This window comes from Zingiber officinale, chromosome 6A, assembly GCF_018446385.1.
Source record: "Zingiber officinale cultivar Zhangliang chromosome 6A, Zo_v1.1, whole genome shotgun sequence".
NCBI classification, from domain to species: Eukaryota; Viridiplantae; Streptophyta; class Magnoliopsida; order Zingiberales; family Zingiberaceae; genus Zingiber; species Zingiber officinale.
Genome location: NC_055997.1, coordinates 148,844,587 through 148,863,314, shown reverse-complemented (window position 1 = coordinate 148,863,314; position 18,728 = coordinate 148,844,587). Strand labels below are relative to the sequence as shown.

At 39.9% G+C, this 18,728-nt stretch overlaps 2 protein-coding genes across 4 annotated transcripts; both read right to left on the bottom strand.

Moving 5' to 3' along the window:
• Nucleotides 1–8,502: 8,502 nt before the first annotated feature.
• Nucleotides 8,503–11,655, bottom strand: LOC121998677 (cation/H(+) antiporter 15-like). Of its 2 annotated transcripts, none has more exons than XM_042553686.1 (4): nt 11,563–11,655; nt 10,822–11,203; nt 9,730–10,746; nt 8,503–9,647 (listed from the first exon to the last, which is right to left on the bottom strand). In XM_042553686.1, exons 2-4 carry the CDS (start codon nt 11,029–11,031, stop codon nt 8,505–8,507), a joined length of 2,370 nt encoding a protein of 789 aa, XP_042409620.1. In that variant the 5' UTR covers nt 11,032–11,203; nt 11,563–11,655; the 3' UTR covers nt 8,503–8,504. The 2 variants fall into 2 exon arrangements, with proteins under 2 accessions (XP_042409620.1, XP_042409621.1); XM_042553687.1 differs by having other exon boundaries at nt 10,822–11,207; nt 11,563–11,652.
• LOC121998678 lies at nt 11,491–18,428 on the bottom strand. Of its 2 annotated transcripts, XM_042553690.1 has the most exons (8): nt 18,320–18,428; nt 14,479–15,713; nt 13,670–13,724; nt 13,479–13,594; nt 12,185–12,275; nt 12,000–12,047; nt 11,749–11,812; nt 11,491–11,654 (listed from the first exon to the last, which is right to left on the bottom strand). In XM_042553690.1, exons 2-7 carry the CDS (start codon nt 15,693–15,695, stop codon nt 11,765–11,767), a joined length of 1,575 nt encoding a protein of 524 aa, XP_042409624.1. In that variant the 5' UTR covers nt 15,696–15,713; nt 18,320–18,428; the 3' UTR covers nt 11,491–11,654; nt 11,749–11,764. The 2 variants fall into 2 exon arrangements, with proteins under 2 accessions (XP_042409624.1, XP_042409623.1); XM_042553689.1 differs by having other exon boundaries at nt 11,491–11,812.
• Nucleotides 18,429–18,728: the final 300 nt, after the last annotated feature.

The following is an 18,728-nucleotide window of genomic DNA, read 5'->3' as shown; positions in this document are numbered from 1 at the left end:
TCGACAGCTCTGGGAGTCTCCAAGGCCTAGTCTGCAGAATATCCCCTACATCCTGCTCTAATCGAGCATGGTGCCGCCTTCCGCTGGCGATGAGCTCGATGACAAGGACATCTCTGCGAAGGGCGAGAGAAGGTAGATCGATGACGGGCGATTGTTGACATATCCACCTCATTGGCTGCATGATTAACAGTTAGTTCACTTGCATTAATGTTGAAGAATCTCTTTATGCTTGTTTTCAATTAGTTTGTTCGTCCCGATACTTAGGGAACTCGAAAAGTCATTTTGTAATAAGGTTAAATAGGCTACCAGTCTCTCTGTGGGGTGTAGAGGGAAAATTTCTCCATTTGAAGAACTTTTCAAGCTTATCAGTTAGTTTTTGGTCTTGTGAGTTATCCAGATACCATAACAAAACTTAACATGGTATCAGAGCTCCTCGATTCCTAATACCTATGCTTTCCCTTATTTGATCAGTTTTCTTCAAATATTTCCACATTTTTTCCAAAATGTCTTTCAACAAAGGCCCACCTATTCTGGATGGAAAGAATTATTTCTCATGGATCATCAAGATCGAGTCGTACATGCGTGCTCAGGACTTGTGGTATACAGTAGAAGAAGAAGACCTACCAGTGCCCGGAGAAGATGCAAGGGAGGATGAAAAACTTCGCTACAAAAATCACACCATCAACAAACACAAAGCTGCTTCTCTTCTGCATGATGCTCTAACTGAGAGCATGTTTACCAAAATTGCAAACTGCAACACACCAAAGAAGATATTTGATCGTTTGAAGGCCATTCATGAAGGTGGTGATCAGATTCGGAAAATCCATATTCGAAACCGTATCTCAGATTTTGAAGCAAATCGGATGAGTTACAAGGAGACTGTTCAAGATTACTATGACCGCACAATCGAAATAGTAAAGGAGATCCGAGCTCTTGGTGGGGAATTACCTGAAGAAAAGGTTGTAGAAAAGGCGACTATGAGTCTCCCGAATAAATTTGAGGCAAAGTTGTGCGCTTTAGAAGAAACTGACAAACTGAAACAAATCACTTTTCTAGAACTTATCAGTGCTTTGCAAGCTTATGAAAAACGAATGCAAATCACACCCCCAGAGGTTGAGGGTGTGCACGAGAAAACCGAAGTCTTATTATCTGCAGAAAATCTTGATCTTAGTAATTTAGCAATCAGCATAGGAGCATCAAATTTGCAGGCTCCAAGCCAGGGAGGTTATGTGCAGCAAAATCCACTAAAAAAAGGGGGAAATGGTAAAGAAATCTACGAACCTTGCCCCCACTGTAAGAAGACAAACCACCGAGCTCAATTCTGTTTCTACCATCCTAAAGCTATTTGCAAAAGCTATGGGGAAACAGGGCATGTTGAAAGAGTCTGTATACACAAAAATAGGGCGAAAGAACACGCAAATTTGGTGGATTTTTCTTTGTTTGACGAAGAATGCAACTTAGAAATAGCATTCTGCACTGAAACCTCACCTGATTCTGTGGAAATAACATACTCTGTTGATGAAACTACCACACAATCGATAAAAGGTTGGATTCTTGACAGTGGGTGTTCTCACCACATGTGTTGTGACAGAACGTTACTCTTCAATTTTAGAACTCAAAAAGGAAGAGCTGTGAGGTCAGCTACAGGGCACACCACTCCAGTACTGGGTGTTGGCAGCATATACTTATCTAGAGGAAAGAAGCCCATGATTGTGGAAGATGTTTACTATGCACCTGGTTTAACCCAAAATCTGTTAAGTTTTGGGCAAATCCTGAGACAAAAAATAGAAATCTTGGTTCGAGGACTTCACCTTTACATCACAGACCCAAGAAATCACTCAGTTCTTCATGCTGAGCTACAACAAAAGAATTTTTTTATCTTCAACACTCATCCGGTTCAACCTGTAGAAGTTTCAATGGTATTTTCTGCAGAATCTCAACTCTGGCACAGCCGTCTTGGTCACTATGGATTAAAAATATGAGATTATTAAAAAAAATGGGATGGCCAAGGATGTTCCAGACATTGAATTCATGGAAAATTGCTGCCCAACGTGTCAAAAAGGGAAGCAGACCAGACTTCCATTCAAACAAAATTTTTCAAGAGCCAAGAATAAATTGGATTTGATTCATACTGACATCTGTGGTCCAATTAAAGAAGAATCTTGGAGTGGAAGTAAGTATTTTATTATCTTTATTGATGATTTCACACGATACTGTTGGATATATTTCATGAAGAACAAATCGGAGACATTCAATGTATTCAAAACTTTTCAAGCTTCTGCAGAAAGGCAAGCTGAAAGGAAGATAAAGGCATTGCGGTCTGATAATGGCGGTGAGTACATCTCTACCATACTCCACAACTATTGCAAATTAGAAGGTATCACTCATCTTTACACTGCTCCATACACACCACAGCAAAATGGCATTAGTGAGCGTAAAAATAGGACGATCATCGAGATGACAAGGTGCTTGATGTTTGAAAAAAATCTGTCCAAAAAATGTTGGGCTGAAGTTGCTTCCACTGCTGTGTACTTGTTGAATTCTTTACCTTCAAAGGTATTGAATGGAGTAACAGCTTATGAAATGTGGCATAATGAAAAATTATCTTTGAATCACTTACGTGTTTATGGTAGTATTTGCCATGTGCATGTTCCTGATGAGAAAAGAACCAAACTAGATGAGAAGTCTAAAATTGGGATTCTTGTTGGGTACTGCTCTGGGATAAGGGTGTATCGGGTGTTTGATCCAGTTGGGGGAAAAATCATCATTAGTAGAGATATAATTTTTGAGGAGGACAAAGAGTGGGATTTGATTGGAAATGGTATTAGAAATTCTAGTGTTATATTTTTTAATGCTCTGTCTAAAACAGATCAAGAGGCGATAAAGGAGCAAACCACTCCCTCCTGGCCAATGACGAATGAACAGGTGATCACACCATCTGCTCCAGAAATTGTTCAAAATGAAGATCAAGGAGAAAATGGTGCAAACTCTGATCTCCACGATGCAGAATCAACACCAGGTACTCCTGGAAATATTGAAAATGAAATTCCTGATCAGAATTCGGATGGTGAAAATGATTCAGCTACCCCTATAAGAAAAACCCGAAGCCTGGCTGACATATATGCCCAAACTAATGTGGCTCAATTGGATGTAGATCCATCCACCTTTTTTGAAGCAGCAAAGGATGAAAAATGGTGGCTTGCCATGAGAGAAGAATTAAAATCTATCGAGCAAAATAATACATGGGAGCTTGTGAACAGACCAGCTGGAAGAAGTGTTGTAGGAGTAAAATGGATTTACAAAACTAAGAGAAATTCATATGGGAGTATTAACAAGTTTAAAGCTAGACTTGTGGCAAAAGGATACTCTCAGAAACAAGGGATCGACTATAATGAAGTATATGCACCAGTGGCAAGGATGGACACAATCAAGATGATCTTAGCCTTGGCAGCAGTCCAAGATTGGGAGGTACATCATATGGACGTCAAGACGGCATTTTTGAATGGAGTATTGGAGGAAGAAGTATATATATACCAACCAGAAGGGTTTATAGTTAATGGACAAGAGAACAAAGTTTACCGTCTGAAGAAAGCCTTGTATGGCCTAAAACAGGCGCCACGCGCATGGAATGACTGCATTGATAGATATCTGACAGCAAGTGGCTTCACTCGAAGCTATGCCGATTACTCGTTGTATGTGAAAAGAAGTGAAAATCAGGTTTTGTTGGTCTCTGTTTACGTTGACTATTTGCTTATTACTGCCAACAGCCCATCTCTAATTACAAGTTTTAAAGATTCAGTCATGAAGGAGTTCCAGATGACAGATTTGGGTTTAATGACATATTTTTTGGGAATGGAAGTTCATCAAAAGAAGGGAGTTGGAACCTTTGTAGGACAAACCAAGTACTGCATGGATCTACTGCATAAATACGGGATGTATGAAGCCGACCCAGTTGTTTGTCCTACTGACTACAAAGGAGCAATAACCTCTATTACAGGAAGAGAAAAACCTGATGCTGCTATTTATAGAGGTATTGTGGGAAGTTTGATATATCTATCCCATACCAGACCTGATCTAAGTTTTCTGGTGAATCTTCTCTCACGCTACATCATGTTGGTTGCTACTCGGAAAACCTAGAGGTTCCACTGTACAAAAAATTTTGTACAAAGGTCTGAACCTTTTCCTAGCTACCATGTGTTCTTTTAAATTAAATTTTGGATCGCCTGCGGAACTTAACACGTTTGATCCAAAACTTAATCTATTTATTCTTTTAGGTTTTGACTTGGATCTCCTGCGGAACTTAACACGTTCGACCTAAATCACCTTAAGTTATTAATTCCATTAAATATTAATTTCCATAATCGGTTCCCAGTACTGACGTGGCGAGGCACACGGCCTTCTTGGATATGGGAGCAACCACCACCGACTAGACAAAACCTTTTATAGAAATCTAATATTTAATTTCCTAAAATAACTTTAGGTTAACCGAAAAGAACAATCAAATCATAAGGAAAAGAAAACAAAAGAACACAACATCGAAAAACATATTCGAAATTCTAGAATCGTAAGCCTCTTGTATTTGGTATTATTTCCAAAAATAACTAGTATGATGCGGAAACAAAAATTACTAGTTATACCTTTTAGAAAGACCTCTTGATCTTCTACCGTATTCCTCTTCTAACCTCGGACGTTGTGTGGGCAACGATCTTCCGAGATGAGAAACCACCAAGCACCTTCTTCTCCTCCTAGCTAGGTTCGGCCAACACAAAGAAGCTTCACCAAGGACGAAGAACAAAACACCAACCAAGCTCCAAGGGATACAAGCTTTCTCTCCTTCTTCTTCTTCTTCTCCAAGTAGTATCCGGCCACCACAAGAGCTCCAAGCCAATAGAGAAGGTTCGGCCACCACCAAGAGGAAAAGAGGAAGAGAGGTTGGCCGGCCACAACACCAAGGAAAAGAGGGAGAGAAATAATAGAGGTTGTTCACTATGAAGTCTTCTCTACCCCCTCTTTTATAATCCTTGGTCTTAGCAAATAAGGAAATTTAATTTAAAACTTCCTTAATTCTTTTGCCATGAAAAGGAAAAATTTATTTAATTAAAACAATTTTCCTTTTCTCAATTTACATGGCCGGCCACACCAAAACTACAAACAAGGAGAGTTTTAATTAATTAAAACTTCCTAATTTGTCTCCAGAAATTTATAAAATTTCTTCAATAATTTAATCCCTTCATGATTGGTTTATAAAAAGGAAATTTAATAAATTAAAATCTTTCTTTTAAACATGTGGATAAAAAGAAAGTTATCTCTAAAAATTAAAATCTCTTTTAATCTACAAATAAGGAAAGATATCAAATTTTTTCTCAATCTTTTGTAGAAACTAATAAAAGAGAATTATTAATTTTTAAACTTTCTTTTAAATCATGAACATGGTTAAAAAGGAAAGTTTTCTTAAAATTTAAAATCCTCCTTTAATCAACAAATAAGGAAAGATTTCAAATTTTAAACTCTCTTTAAACATGTAGATGATTTACAAATAAGGAAAGTTTTACCAAAATTAAAACCATCCTTTTAAACTACAAATAAGGAAAGAGATTAATCTCTTCTCTTAATCTTTTGTAGAAAGCTATAAAAGGAAATTTTTAATTTTTAAACTCTCTTTTAAAATCATGATATCCACATAAGAAATAATTTCAATAAAAATTCTTTTTAATATTCTAGTGGCCGACCACCTAAGCTTGGGACCCATGCTTTGGCCGGCCACCTACATGTCTCATCCACTTGGACTTGGCCGGCCCTAGCTTGGGTTCCAAGCTAGCTTGGCCGGCCCCATTGGATGGGTAAGAAGGTGGGTATGCGGTGGGTATAAATCTCTATATACTAGAGGCTACGATAGAGACCGAGAGGAGGAATTGGTTTTGGTCTCTCGATGAAATTAAGCATCCCGTGTTCGCCCCGAACACACAACTTAATTTCATCAATAATAATTCATTCCACTAAAGAACTATTATTGAACTACCGCACCAATCCCAAATTACATTTTGGGCTCCTTCTTATTATGAGTGTGTTAGTCTCCCTGTGTTTAAGATAACAAATGTCCACTAATTAAGTAAGTTACTGACAACTCACTTAATTAATATCTAGCTCCAAGAGTAGTACCACTCAACTTCATCGTCATGTCGGACTAAGTCCACCTGCAGGGTTTAACATGACAATCCTTATGAGCTCCTCTTGGGGACATTCTCAACCTAGATCACTAGGACACGCTTCCTTCTATAATCAACAACACACACTATAAGTGATATCATTTCCCAACTTATCGGGCTTATTGATTCATCGAACTAAATCTCACCCATTGATAAATTAAAGAAATAAATATCAAATATATGTGCTTGTTATTATATTAGGATTAAGAGCACACACTTCCATAATAACTGAGGTCTTTGTTTCTTTATAAAGTCAGTATAAAAGAAACGACCTCTAATGGTCCTACTCAATACACTCTAAGTGTACTAGTGTAATTATATAGTTAAGATAAACTAATACCTAATTACACTACGACCTTCCAATGGTTTGTTCCTTTCCATTATGGTCGTGAGCTACTGTTTATAATTTATAAGGTACTGATAACATGATCTTCTATGCGTGACACCACACACCATGTTATCTACAATATAAATTAATTGAACAACTACATTTATCATAAATGTAGACATTTGACCAATGTGATTCTTATTTCTAGATAAATGTTTATACCAAAAGCTAGGCTTTTAGTATACACTCTAACACATCAGTCAACCAACTTCAGCACATTTGGCAGCTGCTAAACGAGCCCTCAAGTATGTGAAAGGCACAATGGACTTGGGCCTGTTCTTCCCTGCAACAGGCAACAACGAAAGCTTCACAAATTTGGAAGGATACTCGGACAGTGATTATGCTGGGGCAGAGGATGCAAAAAGTACTTCTGGTTATATCTTTTACCTCAACAAAGCTCCTTTCTCCTGGAGCACAAAGAAACAAGATGTTGTGGCACAATCAACGGCGGAAGCGGAATACATTGCGGCAGCTCTCGCTAGAAATCAATGTACATGGATACGACAATTGCTATCAGACATTAGTTTCACACCAGAAGCAGCAACACCTTTGATGATTGACAACCAAGCTATCATAGCAATTGCAAAGGATCCTACTCACTTTAGTCGAGCAAAACATATCCAAGTTCGTTACCATGCACTCCGTGAAGCCGTCAAAGACAAAGAAATTCAGCTCATACATGTCCCTACCGAAAATCAAAAGGCTGATATGCTGACCAAAGTACTTCGGAAAACCTTGTTTATTCATCATCGAGACAGGATTGGTCTAAAATCACTAAGGTTCCTAAATGCAACCAAATCTGGAGGATAGGGGGAGTGTTGACATATCCACCTTATTGGCTGCATGATTAACAGTTAGTTCACTTGCATTAATGTTGAAGAATCTCTTTATGCTTGTTTTCAATTAGTTTGTCCGTCCCGATACTTAGGGAACTCGAAAGGTTATTTTGTAATAAGGTTAAATAGGTTACCAGTCTCTCTGTGGGGTGTAGAGGGAAAATTTCTCCATTGAAGAACTTTTCAAGCTTATCATCAGTTAGTTTTTGGTCTTGTGAGTTATCCAGATACCATAACAAAACTTAACATCGACGATCTACAGATCTACCAGCGAAGGAGGCAGACGAGATCCCTAGCATTGCCAGAGATTCTAAGCTCACCAAATGGGAAGATCTCGAGGAAGGTGGCTAGATGGATGACCTGCCCATGGATCTCATCAATGAGGTGCTCGGCGTAGAAGAGGAAGGCAATGCGACTACGTGAGGATCAGTCGTACAAGAGAATCTTAAGGCAATGGAAGACAAGAAGGATCTTGCGAAAGCAGAGGGAGATGGAACCGGGCAACAGGCAAGCGTCGTCGTACTCACGAAGGAGCTCCTTAAAGAGGAGGGAGAGCTGCTTGGCACGGGGGGGGGGGGGGGGGGGGAAAAGTTGAGATTAATGTGGAGGTGAGACGGAGAAGAAACCAACTCGTGTTGTTGTTGGTGGGCGAAGGCGGAGAGGTCGTGTGAAAAGAGGAGGAGAAGGCGGAGGAGGTCGGCATCGGAGGAGCACTGAAAATGATGGGCATTGAATATGATCACACGTATCTTATGTGAGAGATTCCGTTAGAGAAAACAGAAGAGTTGATAGTGAGGATAGATTTGAAATACTTTATAAAATATGAGGGAGGATAGATTTGAAATACTATATTTTAAATATGAGGGACATAAATGTCCCTCTAACCATTTTAAAGAGATAATCTGATTCGATTGAAACATTAAAGATAGTTTAATGAATTATCTCCTAAATATCTATTAAATTTATTATTCGATTATATATTTAAGTAATTAATACTGATACAGAAATATTTTTTTCTAAAATATATATTTATCTTTAAACCTATTTTTTATATTAAAAAAAAAATTCAAGCTTTCAAGATTCAGAGATCGCCTCACCGCCGGCATTCTCCGGCGATCCTCCTCCGCTTCTTCTACCTCGGAAGCTCTGGTGCTGCTGCACCACCAGAATGGCTATCTTATCGGCGAACTCCATTGCCAACATGTCGCCGATGATGCCCAACTCCGGGCACTCGCTCCACTGCGACAGGCCGCTCGTCAGCTCCGTCTCCATCCCGTTCCTCCTCCCCACCATCACCAGCTCGAACTCCTGGCTCATCCGGTGAACTAACGCCGCCGTCTCCTCCCCGTTCTTCAACAATTTCTCCTCGTAGCCGGCGCACACCTCCCGCACCTGCGCCACCGCCGAGTCGTCCTGCATCAGCTCCTCGTCGTGCTCCACCATCAGCCTCTTGTCCTGGAGCGGGAGGAAGCGCACGACGGTGAGGCGGATGGAGATGTTGCTCCTCGCCATGCGGAAAGCCAACGCGAGGGCCTCGCGGTCGTCGGGGCCGCCGAGGAAGTAGACAGCGACGCGGCGGCCGCCGTCGTCGAAGCTCGCGCGGGTCGGGAGGGTGTTGCCGACGAGGATGGCGGCGGAGCAGGGGGCGAAATCGAGGACGTTGCGATTTACGGTTTGGACGGCGTGGTCGACGGTGTGGCGAGCGCCGTTGAAGTGCTTGTGGAAGGGGAGGAGGGCGAGGCAGGCTTTGTGGTCGAGGGCCAGCATGCAGACGTCGTTGTGCATGCTTCCGATGGGCGAGATTGCCACGAAGGTGCTTAGGGAGACGCTTCCCTGCTCCGACTCGAAGTGGCGGTGGAAGGCGTTCGTGATGCGGTCGGAGGCGATGGTGGCCTCGGCGGTGGGGTGGTGAGGGCGGAACACCGGGGCGGAACGACCGGCGAGCTGGTTGAGATGGAGGACGACGAGGGAGAGTGGGGATAAAATGGTGGGGCGGACGACGTCCAGGAAGTCGAGGACGGGGTTGACGTGGTCCTCCCTGTGGACGCAGACGACGAGGTGGAGCTCCGCCACGGGAAGAAGGTGTTCGACGGTTTGCCGCTTCAGTACCACGTACCGCAGCATCGGGTCGTACAACGTCTTGATGAGCGGCGTCGTGGCGGCCGTCGATGCCACCATTGAAAGCGTCAGCGCCGGCAAATGCTCCGGCAAAGCCAGCTGAAATGAAATCAGGGGAAAAAATATTCAGAAACCCAAGAAATTGAGACAGAGATGATGGAGAATGAGATCAAAATCGTGCCCTGTTGTGAACGAAGAAGAAAAAGTTGAAGGCTTCTACGAATCCCTTGACGTTGAGCATGAGCCCTAACGAGATGGCATCACTCATCGGCATCTTGTTGAAGTGGCGCGAGGCGGCGACTACTCCAGCGAGCTTTCCGGCGTAGCAGAGGACCACAACAAGCAGAATAACCCAACACAGCCATAGTCTGTCCAGCCCCCCCACATCGGTCCGGTAGCCGACGATGAACAAGTAGAGCGGGAGGAGCAACCCGGCGCAGAGCGGCTGTAGCCTCTCCGTCAAAGTGGCGCCCACCGGCATTCCTCCCGGCACAGCGAGCCCCAGAAGAATCGGCCCCATGGTCATGTTGAAGCCGATGAAGGTGGTCATGATCGATGCCATCAGTGCCATGAGGAGCAGCACAAGGAAGCAACCCTCCGACAGCATCTGACCCCGCGCCGAGCGCTTCGCCACCCACCGCGCCGCTTTTCCGCCTCCGAGCACCATGAGCAGCAGCACCGCCGCCACCGTGGCCGGGATCCCAATGCGGGCCTTGACGGACGTCGTCTCGGAGACCATAAAGGCGGTCTTGATGACCACGACGATGAGTTGGTAGCCGACGTCCTCGAGCAGGGAGGAGGCGACGGAGAGCCGGCCGAGCGCGGAGTTAAGGAGGTGGAGCTCGTCGAGGGCGTCGACGACGACGGGAAAGGAGGAGAAGGAGAGGCGGAGGATGACAAAGTAGATGAAGCTGCTCGTGCGGAGGTCGAGGGGAACAACAGACTGGAAGCTGGCGATAGCGGCGGCGCTGAGGATGGCGGGCAGGAGGGAGCCGGCGACGCTGATGGCCACCGCGTTCCGCCCCTGCATCTCCCACCAAGCGAGGTTGAGCTCCGTCTTGACGCTGATGTTGAAGAGGTAGAGGATGATGCCGAAGAGGGAGATGATCTCGAGGATGAGGAGGCCGCGCTCCGGGAACAGACTCTGCTCCAGAGCTTGTCGTTGCCCGATCACCGACGGCCCGAGAAGAATGCCAGTCTGCAAATTGAAATCATCATCGACGCAAACATTCCCAGATAATCGAGAGATCACTGTGACGGAGACGAAGCTTACGAGTATGTGGGAGACAAACCGGCACTGGTGGAGGCGGCGGAGGAGGGAATGGAGGAGGTTGGTGGAGGAGAAGACGACGATGAGCTCGAAGAGGAAGAGGGGGACGGAGAAGAGGAGAGGCTTGTCGCCGAGAAAGACGCCTTCAGAGTCGATCCGGCTGGTATCGTAGCATACCATGCGATGCTCCGGCGACGTCTGGTTGAGCGCCATGGACACGGCGGGACGGAGAAGAAAGAACAGGGGAAGGAGGAGCAAGTGTTCGTTGTTTACATCGGTTGCCTGTTTGCTTCCTGACCGTTAAACCTTGACCGTTGACCCGTTTTGAGGGGATCCTGCGTTCTCCCGTGGTTGACTCCACTGGTCAATCAATCATTGCTTGCATCTATCTGACATGAATCTAGAGGTTAAATATGGACAAGGCAAATTGAATATTAATAGAAAGTCAACCTTTCTTTAAAAATTTAACAATTAAATTTAAATGGCAAATTGAATATTTTTTTAAAAATTAAAAAAATATTTTTTCCCCCATTCTTTCACTAAACAACTTGATTCAAAGAATCATACTGCCCTCTCTAATTGAGGTTATTTTGATCCAAAAATAATAATATTAAGAATGCATCTTTCAACATCATTCAAGAGATTATGTTCTTGAGCAATTACTCATAAAAGGCCATTTAAGCTTCAGAAATTCTTAGAATAATAAATTACATGCAAGAAACTGATGAGAATTAGTTAACTTACACAGCTTGTACAACAAAATTGTTGGCCTTTCCTTTACAAGAATCTCATTTTCCCCAATCACCTCTCAGTAATATACTTGTCTATATCCAGTTCTACAAATTTATATATACAAAGATTACACAAAATTTCCGCACAACAAAATTCCTCTACTTCCGGGAGCAAGAACAGGGACATGGCATTTTGTACCTTCCGAGTCGATACTTCAACTGGAGCCGTCTTTCGTGGATTTAGCACTCAGCCGACGCCTCAGCTGCAAGGCATTGGCATGTTCAGAAACAGGGGAATGTTAAAAGTAGTATCTTTCGATTCGAATGAACAACAAACTTATCGTCCATTTGGTTCATGAAGTTAAATGGCAAGGAATGGAGTAGCAACAACAAATATCATTGAAATAATTCTATTACATAACAGGGATAGTTTTTGACATAGATACATACCCATCTTACAAATTTCAGATGGTTGAGAACCTCCTCGGTTTCGAGTTCCTACAGGTGCATAAGAACATGTCAATGGGGGGAAACCTTTTTGGGTTCAATTACCTTGAATATGATAAAGAGTGACAATTGGCAATAAGATAACAAGTATTACCTAAATTTAAGTTGATTCACTAAGGATCACTCACCTGAGGCACAGCACAATCTGCATGAATTGGATCCCATTCAATGGCACAAGAGCAATCCCAATCTTCACTCTGAATTATGAAGAGAGGAGCCCTGCAATATAAATTGAGAGTTGACTACATCCTCAAACACTTTTGAGAACATACAAGAAACATCTTAAAGAAGCATTTAAAGGATGAGGATTAAACTCAATTAATCATAATACTTATTTATTTTTAACTATCTAGACTGTCCTGATACACATTTCCACTTGAAGTGTACCTTTCTACATGAATCACCACCATTCACGACCAAAAGGTAAATCTAAATATCTTAGATTAATCAAATCATAGTTTCTTCTTTTGTCATTGCCAATGTTATATTCAATTTTATCCATATACTGAAAACAAGATTTCAACAGAAAAAAAAAAGAAGGTATGACTAGTAAATTCGAACATTAATAACGAGAACAAATAGAATGTCAACTAGGAACACTGCATAGATCTTTATTCTCTCTAAGATTATCTTCTAGCAGTATACAGACCATTTATATCACTTTTGATTAGCGTTCTAAGACCGTGTAGGAACATCTTTGACTTATCTTCTCTTATTTATCATTTAGCAGAGCAACTGTTAGATACCTCTAAATGATGCCATTATTTTTCTAGTAGCCTCATAAAGTCATTTTTTGGTTCTGATTTCTATTACGCTAACTCAATTGTGTTGTTTTCTAACTATATATAAACTAAAATCCAACAGATAAAGTTGATTGATCATACCAAATTTATAAAATTTGCTATTTATCTAAGCATTCAAAGACTATCCAATAAAACTCTGGATGTTCCTTTTCATTTTAACCACTTAATCATTTCCATATTAATGATATATCCCCTTCATCTTGTTTGATAAGAGATCCAAGATATGTAAAACTCATAATTGCGAAAAAAGAAGAAGAAAAATTCATCCAACTTAACTACACCTCACTGCTTTTGTTATGAAGAAATCACATTTCGATATTAAATTTAATTTTACTCAGCTTAAAATCTTTAATTTCTAAAAAATTACTGCACACTTCAAGCTTCAAGTTTATTTTATTAAAACTTTCGATTTGTATTCTATCATTTGCAAATAATTTAGACCAAGGAGATTTATATTGCATATGGTCGGTAAGTTTTACAAAAGTAAACAAACGTGAGCAGCCAGTAAATCCAACCATAATCAATTGAAAAGATACTTGCAATATTTTTGGCACCTATATTAATAGGTATTCAGTCTCCCGATTAGTAAGACTAGTAAAAAACAAGAAAAAGAAAAGACCTGCGCCACTTTCCACAAATAATCCCTTCATTAGGTCCGCCTAAGTGCAAGAATTCCCGGCATTGAACCCAATTACCAATACCACTATGATTTTGTGTTTTTCTTCCTTTCCATACCTAGTAGAATGTATGACATTTAGCATCCAAAGAAAGATGGAATATGATTACTTAGATAAAAGCTTTACAACTTACATTTACAAATTCATCAGTTTCCATTTCAGATGGTTCATCAAAATAATCATCTTCACTGCATAATTAAGAAAATGGATCAGGAATAATATGGATCACTGCATGGATAACCAACTGAAGTTCAAAGTGACAAGTTTAAAGCCACCAGAACAAGAAATGCATGCACAAGATAAAAAGCAAATAGACAGAGAAAATAGACATATGGATTCACAAATAAAATCTACTGTGTATCGTGTTGTCATCATCAAGGCTAGTAATGTTTTCTCATAAACCATGGGATAAAGTAAGCATGTATAGAAAATAGGCAGTCATCTTGGAAAAGACTCAGTGTCTTTTTAGCCTATTTTTAATTCATCATGAAGTTAAGTATTATTAGCTAACTTGTGAATTCCATTTGCTATGAATTTTTTGAAACTTCAATCAAGGTAAGTAAAATGTTTCAAGCATAAATTATGTCCCATTCCCATATTGTTTTTTTTGGCACACACAAATATAACTTGTAAACTCATTCATCTTTTCTTTGGTTACCATAATTTTAGATAAATCCAAATGCAGCACTTCTGTAGGTCCATACATACGATTTCAAGGAAAAGTTTGCAAACCATTTGCATCATATGAAACATTTCATTTTGTAGTCTTGGATTACAATAGATCAGATTCTGTCTTTAGAAAATACAAGAGAATGTTTCAGTAATATGAACCAATGTATACTCTAGGTCAGGTTTTATCCACAAAGCAGAAATATGGATTAGCATATCGGAAAATATTTCAACAGACTAGGAAATTGAATGAGACGTGAAGAGTTAGCATACTTGGAAACTGGTCCAGACCAGTCCATAATTTCAGCTTGAAAATCTTTACCAATTCGAACTCCAGTGGTATAAGGCCTACTGTCCTTCAACATGAATGATATGGAATACTTTCTGGGAGATGTTCTATGTATGTGATTGGAGATTTCACCCACTGTATCAGGTGACTTGCTGATTAGAAGCTTTGGCTTTTTCTTGAAACAGAGTTGGCAATACCATTCATCAAGTGGAATCTTTGTCACACGAGGAACACAACAGGACTGATGATATGTTTCATCACATTGGTCACAAATAAGCATCTGCAGTGGGTCATCAAATAGCCCACAAATTTTGCATTTCTGAGAAAGTTTACTATTATCATCAAGCAGACCTCCTAAATCAAAATCACTGCTGCTAGCACAAGAGTTCCCAATTAGCCCATGTCTTTTGAGAACATAGATACAAAGTTCCCTTGCTGAATCAAATTCTCCTAGTTCAAGAACATCAAAAGAAGAATCATCTGTGTCCATCTTGATGAAAGTTGCAGTAGATTCCAAATTAGATTTTGAAGATGAAGATCTATCATTTGATAGATGACAATTTTCCTGTGCAGATTTGGGAAATTTTACATTTTTTGTTTTATCTAATGCTTCATATTCTCCAATAGAATGCATGGCGTGCAGGCCAGAATCTTGAAGTAAGTCAGTATCTGTGGTACAAGCATCAACAGGAGCTCTCTCAGTATCAGCTTTCCTATCTTCCAATTGGCAATACTCAGAACTAATACACAATTCGGCACCAAACTTTTGTCTTGCATCAGATATATTATTATTTTCTGGAAGAAGAGCAAGTGAATTTCTTTGTAACTTCTTTCTCTTGTACACATACCCATCATGTCCTAAGCTTGTGCAGAGTTCATTTGGAATTGATGGAGGCGCACAGCTTTCAGATGAAACTATTGCCTCCCTAGGAGGAAGTTCAAATTGTTCCTTGTCATTATCTGTTGTTTTATTATCTTCTGGAAGAAGAGCAAGTGAATTTCTTTGCAGCTTCCTCCTCTTGTAGAAATATTTATTAACTGTATGCCCTGAGCTCTTGCACATGCCATTTGAAATAGATACATCTGTCCAGCTTCCAGATGAAACTATTGTTCCACTAGGGGGCAGTTCAAATTCTTTCTTGTCAGTATAAATGGAACTTCTAGAGGTGTCACAATGGCATTCTTCATGATTTGGAGACATTATGGAATTTTAACCAGTCTGTAAGCAACCACAGTTTTATTACTGAATTCATAAATTTTAAAAATATACATATATAGTCACCAAAACATGCAAATACAATAGCACACATCAAGGCATAGAACAACAATGTCTTAACATATTACCATGGTCCACATTGCCATGCCACTCTACAACTTGCATCATATGAGCGGCATATGTGTTGGTCCCGTGGTTTAAAATCTCATATGCTAGGCGGTAGGTGGGCAGCCACCCACCGCCTAGCACCTAGCCGTCTAGGCAGCTGCCTAGGAGGTTTTTTTAATATTTTAATTAATTATAAAAATGATTTCATAATTATAATATTTTAATATTTTAACAATATATTGATAAGGCTTGAAAGACAATCTATGCATCACAATATTTGATTTCATTTATATATCTTGAATTCTTGATGATCTCCCATATGCAAATAATCTGCATAAAAACAATCTTACTTTTTTATTTTCATTATACATAAAAAAATACATTCATAAGTTCAGTGGAGTATAAAACTTATAAATTATAAAATAATATGTCTATGCAATAGCCAATAAATAATAATATAGCCATCCGAGAAGATTCCAGAGCAAACTTCATCTTTTCTTCGGTCATATCAAATTCAAATAGTTCAAAATCACAAAAATACACAACTCACAAGCAATATCTCAGTATCTCCTAAATATCTAGCTTTAAGCAAAGCCAAAAACCATCCAATTTAAGGAAACTTACGTGATGTATTGTTTCTATATCACTTGTAAATGATACGGCGGGAGCGGGGGAGGCCGACGGCGAGAGAGGCAGCAGCGTGACAGTGGGAGAGGCGGTAGGCGACAACCGACGATAAGTGAAATGGGGAAGAGCCAAAGAGGTGGAAGACTCTTTTCTCGCTTGTTTGAGTTGTTTCTCACTTGTTTGAGTTTTAAAGTCTTCTAATTTTTTTTTAAAAAAATAGATTTAAAAATAAAGTAAAAACGCCCACCGCCTAGGCGGATTTTGAGCCGGCTAGGTGGCCAAGGAAGGCGGCTGATTAATTCAACAACGCCCAGAGAGTAAAAGGCAGGGCGGTGGGAAACCGCTCACCATGTAGGCGCCGCCTTTTAGAACACTTTTAAAAAGTATCATTCTGATAAATTATTGAATCTCGATAAAAAGTAATCTTACTAGCATTTGACAACCCCCTTAGTATGCTACAAAACGTAATTGAAATAATGTTGATTATTTTTTGTAGCTTGCATTCATATAATAAAATGTCAAACCTATACCATTATATTAAAGCAAAATGTGATATCGCTCACCCCAAACAACCCGGTATCACCAGCCCTACGACAAGATACAAGCAGGTAAATAACAAGGACCTATTGGATCAAACACCCATACAAGTACCAATCAACCTGTGGTGGCAAACCTATACCATTCTAGATGGCACGCTGAGTTTAAAATTAGATATATAATTGTGTTATCTTCTTTGTTTCATCTTCTTCCTCTTTCCCCCTCCAATTCTCCATTGACATCAAGAAACTCCAACATGGCTCGAGATTTTGAAATTTACTTGGTCCAAGTTAAATTGATTTTATGTGATTAGGCACTTTTATAGCCTTGTATAAAGCTCAATGGTAAGATAAGATTCATGTATCTAAGCACAAAAAATTGGGGCATACACAATGATGATGATTAGATGGTAAGGCACTTTTTTAGTTCAAAGAATATGTAAAAAAAATGTTAGATTGCCACCTATATGACCTTATCAATTTATTCTGACTATAAAAATACCAAATAGTAAGATAACAATGTTATATATCACATAGTGTGGATGAACAAAAATATGTTTAGTGTCAAATACCTTATTAGATCATAAATTATGTAGTTCTTCCATTCCTTAGCTATATAACCCTTAATGGCTTCTTTCACACCCTTTTTTAATCTGCCTTTATCTTCTTCTTTTATCTCTATCATTTAATTTTGTTGCAATCAATGAAACTTTTTTTGGCATCAATTGTGTGCAAGCCCTCACGTGTGCTTGTGTGATAGAAAGAGAGAGGAAACATTTAATTCCATTCCTCGTTTTGTGTTTGGAATGACCATTCTTATTCAGGTTGAATCTTTCACAGATTATTCCTCTATTTGTAAATGTCCAAAATACAATAAATTCTGTCATCCAGAAAAAAAAAAATCTAAATATCTGGAAATGGTCCTCGAACACCCTGACATGTACTCTAGTTCATTGATGTGTAAAGGCAAATCAATCAACTCTAAGTATCCACCATCTGTGGCCTACATATGACATGAGAAATCCAAATTTCTAACATCATTTCACAGATTTCTCGGTATGCTAACCAAACAGGCAAACATTCTCCATGGTGAACTAGAAAACCCTAGGACAATCAAATGGACCGCAGATCATACCTCAAATCAATGCATACCAATCAAGCTATACAACCAACAAAGTTGAAAATAATCACCGAAGATAACTCATACAGACAAAACAGACACATATCAGAATAACATCCAGTAAAAGAGGGCAATTTCGCACCTCAAGGCAACAGATTCATCACAAGCATGCATCAAGTAGCAAATCGAAGAAACAAATGGGTTTGAATCGGGCTTACCAAAACTACAACGAAGCCCTATTGCAGATGAAGAGCCCTGATCTCCCTCTCCCCTCTCCGGAACCGAGGCAACTGTGTCCGGAGATCTCTCTCCCCCCTTTAAATAGTTGAGGGATCAAAATAGAGATCTTTTTTGATACTATGCACTCTTCCCCTGTTCTCCACCGTTGGATTGGGCTGTCCTCCAAATTATGAAAATTATTTAATTTGAGCACAAAAAATTTAAGCTTTAGTGTTCCCACTATTCTTCGAATCTGGATAGGAATTCGACGCTAGAGGTGAATAATATTATAAATTTTATGATCAGATAATATATAAAAATAATTGAATGAATAGAGTAGCAAAGCAAAATTAAAAATTACTGATTCAATTAATTATGATAATGCAATGTGAGCATACAAAAAAATTT